Source organism: Meleagris gallopavo, chromosome 13, assembly GCF_000146605.3.
Source record: "Meleagris gallopavo isolate NT-WF06-2002-E0010 breed Aviagen turkey brand Nicholas breeding stock chromosome 13, Turkey_5.1, whole genome shotgun sequence".
Lineage (NCBI taxonomy): Eukaryota > Metazoa > Chordata > Aves > Galliformes > Phasianidae > Meleagris > Meleagris gallopavo.
The window spans coordinates 10,199,341-10,206,737 of NC_015023.2; the positions used below are offsets into that span (position 1 = coordinate 10,199,341).

At 61.0% G+C, this 7,397-nt stretch overlaps 1 protein-coding gene across 4 annotated transcripts; it reads left to right on the forward strand.

The window, feature by feature from the left end:
- Positions 1-236: 236 nt before the first annotated feature.
- On the forward strand, positions 237-4,965 carry ADGRG5 (adhesion G protein-coupled receptor G5). 4 transcript variants are annotated; one of them, XM_010717849.3, is made up of 12 exons: positions 237-1,158; positions 1,525-1,598; positions 1,726-1,804; positions 1,870-2,011; positions 2,311-2,448; positions 2,567-2,683; positions 2,780-2,926; positions 3,004-3,122; positions 3,341-3,606; positions 3,680-3,779; positions 4,353-4,615; positions 4,714-4,965. In XM_010717849.3, exons 2-12 carry the CDS (start codon positions 1,535-1,537, stop codon positions 4,785-4,787), a joined length of 1,509 nt encoding a protein of 502 aa, XP_010716151.1. In that variant the 5' UTR covers positions 237-1,158; positions 1,525-1,534; the 3' UTR covers positions 4,788-4,965. The 4 variants fall into 4 exon arrangements, with proteins under 4 accessions (XP_010716151.1, XP_019475185.1, XP_019475186.1 ...); XM_019619640.2 differs by lacking the exon at positions 237-1,158 and having other exon boundaries at positions 1,188-1,598; XM_019619641.2 differs by lacking the exon at positions 237-1,158 and having other exon boundaries at positions 1,188-1,598; positions 1,873-2,011.
- Positions 4,966-7,397: the final 2,432 nt, after the last annotated feature.

Sequence of the window (7,397 nt, forward strand, 5' to 3'; positions counted from 1 at the left end):
CGTTCCTCCCTCTCCCCCCCGCCCGTGGCCCCGCTCGGTTCGCTCCCGGGTCTGAGCGCTGCCGGGACTCAGGGATGAAGGAGCAGCTCCCGCCGAGCCCTGCCTGCAGCCCCACATCCATCACTGCGGGCTTTGGGGTGATGGATCCTCATCCCCCTGCTCTGCCGTGGGGTTTCTCACCTCCCCGGTGGATTCCTGCCCTCCCCTTGGAACAACAGTGCTGCATTTCGGGGTCCCACCATCCACGGGATGTGGGCCGCCAAAACTCCATTCTCCTGCACATTTTCCCGGGGATGTTTTCCCCGGGTATTCCCCGCTTAGCTGGAAGGTTTCCAGCCAACAGCTCCGAACCCCAAGCATCCCCGCTCACCCATTTCCCACGGGCGATGCTGGCACCCTGCGTGGGGCGAGCGGTGAGCTTCAATTCCCAGCAGCACCGCTCTGCCTGCGCACGTCCCGGCCCCTTCCCTCCAACCCCGGTGTTTTTCCATTGGAAAGAACCACCCGGCGCCAGGGAAGGGGCTCTCCCCCTCTCCTTCCCTCGGAGCAGAACGATTTTGCAGGCAGCACGGAGGAGCAGCCCTGCTGGCACCGAAACGAGCCTAGGAATGCTGCTGTTGCTGGGGTTGTCAATGTGTTTTTGCGGCGTTGGATGTGAGCATCTGGGTTTTAGTAGGGAGCAGAAGTTCAGTGAAGAACCTGACGCTGAAAGGGCTGTTTGAGGAAAAGGCTGCTGGGAGTGAAAACTTTCGGTGGTTCTTTTCTGCTGGATCTGGGTGTTTCTTTGCCGGTCACTTTGCCGGGAACAGCTCAGGGGTGCCAAGGGCCCACGGTGGTGTTGTGGAGTCTGCAGTCACAGCCCGTCACAAAATGGGTAATGCCTGGAAGCCCCCTGCTAAACCCAGGCCGAAAGGGCTCTGGGGTGGGTCAGAGAGAGGCTGGAGTGGCAGCGGTGTGGCTGAGCCCCAACCAACTCATCCTGTGAGGGCTGCGTGAAAGAGGCTGAATCCAAAAGTTCCATTGCTTTCATTTGCTTATCTGCGTACGAACACTTCCCCTTCTGCTGCACGGACCCACAGTGCACTCAGAGCCACCCCTACAGCATCACGGCAGCTCCTGACACAACACAGCACTGCCTGGCTCCTGCTGGCCCGGCAGGTAGGGGCTTCCCGGATGGCCATGGGGTTCTGTGGGGCAGGAGGGGGCTCAGGGGTGACCTCTCAGCGGGGGCCGCGCAGCGATGCTGAGAGCTGGGAGGGCTGGTGCCTCTGCTGGTGGGTGTGATGGGTGAGCTGCTGCTTTTGGGGTCGGGGTGGCACTGCAAAGGATGCAAATCTGTTGGGTGCCCTCCACCCCTGCGCTGGGACCGCTTCCTTCTGGGCAGTTCGGGGCCGGGTTGGTGCCAGCACCCGGATGCCACAGGATTTGCATGGCAGGCAGCTGTGGTGGCTGTAGCCCCATCGTGCCCCAAGCGTGGCCCCGGGGCTGTGACTGGGTGTGTGTGGGGCTGGGTGCCTTTTGCAGGATCGCGGAGATGCCCACCCTGCTGCTCACTGCTCTCATCCTCTGCCTCGCTGAGCCTGTCCTGCCCAGCCAAGGTGGGAATAAGTCCCTGTGCCCCCGTGCTGCTGGTGGGGGTGGGACGGGGCTGGGCTGGGAGGAGGTGGGGATGGAAGCTGGGCAGGTGCTGCGGTCGGGGCTCATCTCTCAGAACCCCCCTTGCAGACACTGAGTACATCCAGAGCTGCATGCATAAGCTGTCAGAGGGGCTGAAACAGGGCAGCTCCCGGCACAACTGGGCCAGGTGAGTGCAGCCCCATCCCTGCTGTTCCCCCACTCCCCCACATCCCACCAACCCCATTCCCCTAGCAGGTTAACAGAGCTGGAGCGGGCGCTGGCCCACAGCACGTTTGGCAAGGAGGAATACAGCTTCAAAACCAACATCCTGGAGGCCTTTGTGTTCAACATCACAGCCGGCCGCTTCCGAGGGCTCAACATTAGCAGCAACATGGTGGGTACCGCTGTGCCCTTCCCATGGAGTGCTCCTGCATCAGCCTCTACCCATAACCTACTGGTGCAGGATGTGTCGGGGCCACTTCCCCTCACAGCACGGAGGGTCCCAAGGCAGCTCCACAGCACTTCCTGCACTGCTGAGACCACACTTCCCTGCCCTGAGCTCCTCTCTCCCCAGCCCAGTTCTCCTCTTTGCAAAATGCAGCTAGTGCTGGAGCCAGGACCCTGCTCGGCACCTGGGGCTGGGGATGCACAGGGGGTGCCCACAAAAGCGTGACCCCTCCTCTGCCCCCATAGCCAGTGCAGAACAAAGAGCAGGCGCCAGCATGGCTCAAGGGCAGCATCAACTTCCCTGTGGAGCTGATGGAGGGCATGGAAGCACAGGAGGAGCAGAAGCTCATCTGTATTCACATCCACAGTGCCAGCCTGTTCCTGGTGAGCGCCGGCAATGAGGGTGCCTGGGAAGAGCCGAGCCTTCCTTGAGCAGCCCCATGTAGATACGCTATGGGGCTGCGGTGGGGCCCCATAAGGCGTCTTGCTCTGTCTCTCACAGGATGAGCACAACAGCTCTGTGCTGAACAACCACATCCTGGGGGCCTTCCTGCACAACAGGCGGGTAGAGCAGCTGCGGCGCCCCGTGGAGATCCACTTCATGCACAACGAGGAGTTGGTGAGCTGAGCTCCACCGTGGCACCATTGGTGAGACGCGGGGTTTCCAGGGAGCAGACTGTCCCCATCTCACTTCCTCCATCCTCCATTCCACCAGGACAGCTCCAATGCTACCTGTGTCTTCTGGCAGCCCGCAGGCACGGGCAGTGCTGGCACATGGAGCAGGAAGGGCTGCGAGACGCAGCACCAGAAGGGCACCGTGCGCTGCCTCTGCAACCACCTCACCTACTTTGCTGTGCTGCTGGTGCGTGGCTCCTGCCCTTCCTCCTCCCACCACATAGGACACCCCATGGCTTACCCCATGTGCACCTCTCCGGACAGATCCAGGCACACAACCTGAGCGAGTCTGAGCTGCAATCTCTCACCTACATCAGCACCGTGGGCTGCTCCATCTCGGCCGCTGCTGCCTTCTGCACCCTGCTGCTCTGCTGTATCTTCAGGTAGAGCTGTGCCATGCCATGTGCCATGCTGTGCCATACTATGCCATGCCATTTGTTGTGTGCTATGCCATGTGCAGTGCTGCATGACACCACGCCACGCTGCCCACTGTGCCACACCATTCCTTGTGTTGTGCCATGCCGTGCCATGCCATGCACAACGCCATTTTTTGCTGCCTGGTGAGCATCCTCTGCACCCCGTGCCCTCTCCCCTCCTGCAGATGCCGGCCGCGGGACGACACGACCAGGATCCACATGAACCTGCTGGCTGCACTGCTCCTGCTCAATACCAGCTTCTTGCTGAGCGAGCCACTGGCTGAGGGCACCATGGGAGGCTGCCAGGCTGCGGCCGCCCTGCTGCATGGCAGCCTCCTCTGTGCCCTGGGGTGGATGTGGGCTGAGGGCTTCCACCTCTACCTCCTCCTCATCAAGGTCTACAACATCTATGTGCGGCACTACCTCCTCAAACTCTGTCTCTGCACCTGGGGTGAGTGCCCCCATGGTCTCCCACTGCCCCGCTGCCCTTGCCCGGCCTTACCTGGCCTCTCCCTGGCCCCCAGGTCTGCCCACGCTGGCCGTGGTGGCTGTTCTCATCTTCAGAAGAGAAATCTACGGGCACCACGTCATCAGCACTGCTGACGGTTACAAGAACGTGACCATGTGAGTGTGGGGGCTGTTGGCTCCCCAAGCACACTATGCATTCTGGGCTCCCCATGGAGCACCCCATGCACTTTGGGTTACCCAGGCACTCCCATGTACCCCAAGAACCTTGAGTTTCCCCATACATCTTAAATCCTCCACGCACCCTGGGCTCCCCATGCACCCCCAAGGGCCTCATGCATCCCATGAACTCGAGATTAGCCATCCATCCCATGCACTTTGGCTTGCCCATGCGCTCCCATGGATTCCGGAAACCTCAGGGTTCCCATGTACCCCATGCACCCAGGGTTCTCCATGCACTTTGGGTTAGCCACAAACCCCCAGGGATTCCAGAAATCCCATGCACCCTGAGTTTCCCATGTGCTCCCAGGAACCTCAGGCTTCCCAAGTACCTCATGCGCCTTTAGTTCCCCATCCACCTCAGGGATTTTAGAAACCCCTTGCTCCCTATTCACCCTGGGTTCTCCATGCACCTATGCACTTGGTTAGGCCATGCACCCCCAAAGATTCCATGTACCCCGTGCACCCCAGGCTGACCAGGGTTAGGACACAGCTGTCCCCCATCCCCACCAGGTGCTGGCTCACCAGCCCGCCCGCCCACTACATGACCCTGTGCTATGCTGGCCTCATCCTGCTGTTCAACGTGCTGGTGCTGGTGGCCGTGGTGGTGGTGCTGCGGAAGACACGGCAGCAGCAGCGGAGGGCGAGGAGGGACTGGGTGACGGTGCTGGGGCTCACCTGCCTGCTGGGCACCACCTGGGGCACGGCCTTCTGTGCCTTTGGCGTGCTCCTCGTGCCCCAGCTCTACCTCTTCACCATCCTCAACTCCCTGCAAGGTCAGCACCCGGGTGGGATTTTGGGGGAGGAGGGGGTTCCCTCGTCCTCCCGGCGTGGCACTGAGGGTGCCCACCGCACTAACTGTGTCACCCCCCAGGTGTGTTCCTCTGCCTTTGGTACCTCAGCACGCATCGCAGCAAGCGCAGCACATCCGACTGCAGCGCCTCCTGATAGCGGGGCTGCGGGATCGGCCTCGGTATTTAGCGTTAATTAAAGTGGCGTCCGGTGATGGAGGCGGCGAGGAGCCGCCAGAGGGCACCAGGGCAATGGGCTGGAGCGTGGTCGATGGGAAACGGGTTTTCCTCCCATATAAAAGCAAACGCGGAGCAGAGCTCTCCGGTACGAACGAGCTTTTTGATGGAATCATAGCCGCTAAGGTTGGAAGAGAACCTATAGGATCGCCGAATCCAACCGCTGACCCATCCCCTAACCCTGTCCCTAAATAGAATCGCAGAATCATTAAGGGTGGAAGCGACCTCTAAGTCCGGCCCCACCCCATCACCCTTAGTGGGGTTCCGGCAGCCCAACCTGCAGCAGACACACAGCGAGGAGAAACTGTGGGGGCAGGAAACGTGGCTGCAGATGGTGATGGCGAAGTGGCAGCCCAAACCGGCCCCAGTTTGCGTCTCTGCACCCAGGACTTTGGAGCCGGTCTGTGGGGACAGGTCTCACATTGCGGGGTCCTCCCGTCACCATGCAGGGCACGGTGGCACAGCTCCAGCTCTTCCCATACCACTCCGCTGAGTGTTTTTCCCTTTCTGGCTGTTTTGTGGGACCTATTTCTGGGAACAGAGCAAAGGAAGCCATTCGCCCTTGTGCTTTGTTCTGTGCACAAAGGAAATTTGCCGCTGAGTTTCCACCCGTCCCGCTCACACATCGAGGACAAAAGCCGCAGCAGGGCGATGAGCTGGGCATGGCTCAGCACTTTGTCATCATTTGGGACTTGACAAAGCTTGGTGGGATGCCAAGAGCTGGCAGGCAGCAAGCAAAGCCCATGGTGAGCATCACCTTCCTGGCCCCGCACCCCAGGCATGAATCATGACCGTGCCAGTGGCTGCGTCTGCACCGACACCGGTGCGTTCCTACGCCTGTTCCTGTAGCCATCAGTGCCTGGAAAACCTTCACCATACCCTCACCATACTCCCCCGCATGGCTGTCCTGGGGCTGCAGGGCCACGGTGCAGTGTGGCACACTCTGAAGTGCCTGGAGTCCAGAGGGCACCCAGCCGTCCCCATGTTGTGCTGGATGACGATGGGAACCGAAGCCCAGCCCATCTCACCTCCTCAAGGAGAGCCAGCCCTATTTATCTTTCCCACAGCCTTATCGGGTGCATTTTCTCAGCACGCAAGCATTTAACTCCCAGGTTGTGTTGGGATCACCGGGCTGGGCAGTGGCTGGGATGAGGATGCAGGTTTGCAGCCCGGGGTGCACATAGGGGTTCTGCAGGGCTGGAGGCTCCAACCCGCGCAGAGCTCAGCCCCATGCAGTGCCTCTGGGCATAGGGTGGAATCCATGGGGTCTCCATCCGCAGAGGTTCCCAAGACTCAAACTGCCCAGTTCGAGCTGTAAATTCTTATCAGGCCCAAGGAGTGCTGCTGGCTGGAGCCCAAGGGCAAATTTTCCTCACAGGGACGTGAGGATTTCCTCCCCCAGTGCTCCACGAGGATCTTTGAAGGCAGCAGCAAGCCCCGCTGACTTCCACATCATCCAGTAACATCAACAAGTGCAGACATCAGCCCAAAAATAACTCTACTGACCTCCTGATAATGCCCTAGTGTGGACAGAAGCCTTTTTGTTCCCTGGACAGCAGCAAGGGGACGACCCAAGGTGTCATTTCCCTATAGAAGATGTGGCCCCAGGGCAGGGGGTCAGCACAGGGGGCTGCATCCTGCACCAAGGGATGGGAGCAGGGAGAGAGGAGTGAGGCCGGGGAGATGCAGGTGCAAGGGGATGGCTGCCCTGAGAGGAGCCGTGCTGGTTGCGGTGCGGCCACATGATGCAGCATGTGCCAGCCTTGGGAGAGCTGAACAAAGGGGCCACAGCTCATGGGTGATGTGAGCAGAGCACGAGGTGCTGGGCTGGGACCCTCCAAGGCACAGCGAGCACCATTCTCATCCCATTCCCATCCCTGTTCCCATCCCATTCCCATCCCTGTTCCCTGTGTAGCCATGGCACCTCGTGTTTGTTGGCTGCCTTTTGTCCCCGTGCCGCCGCGTCCGCCCTTCCCCCAGCAGCATGAAAAAGAAGAAAAGTCCCTTTCAATCCTTTGGGAATATCCGTGAGAGGCTGCGTATTTACGCTTCCTGGCCACCTCCCCGCCATCTCCTTGGAGCCCGGCTCTCCCTTTTCAGCGCACACAAAGGGCTGCCTGGGCTGGAACCCGGCCACGCTCCCTTAGCTCTGCACGCACCGCGCTGCCGTCGGGGCTCGGGGCTCCGTCCCGGACCCCACATCTCAGGGGGTGCAGGGCACAGGGAGCACCGCGCTCAGGACCCACTGCCCGCACCCTCATTTCCTGCCCCAGAGCAGGACACGCTTCTTAGGACGCCGCGTCCCGGCCGCTCTCGCATCGGCTGTTATTCTTTAATCCCTTTCCCAGCCGGGCGTGCAGCCTGGCAGCCGTACAATTCCTTTCCTCCCTGGCCGCCCGCCAGCCCCAGCTCCGGGGGCGTTCCCCCGCCCCGCCGCCGTCCCTCTGCCGATCCCCGGCCCGAAGGGGCGATACCGCCCGCCCTCCCCTCCAAGCCCGGCTCTATCGCACGAGCAGGTGCCGCAACGGAG

Coding starts and splice junctions, on each gene's coding strand:
- ADGRG5 (XM_019619640.2), top strand. CDS start 1,328: ATGCAAATCTGTTGGGTGCCCTCCACCCCTGCGCTGGGACCGCTTCCT. Junction 1,805..1,869: donor TCCCGGCACAACTGGGCCAG/GTGAGTGCAGCC, acceptor CCATTCCCCTAG/CAGGTTAACAGAGCTGGAGC. Junction 3,607..3,679: donor ACTCTGTCTCTGCACCTGGG/GTGAGTGCCCCC, acceptor CCTGGCCCCCAG/GTCTGCCCACGCTGGCCGTG.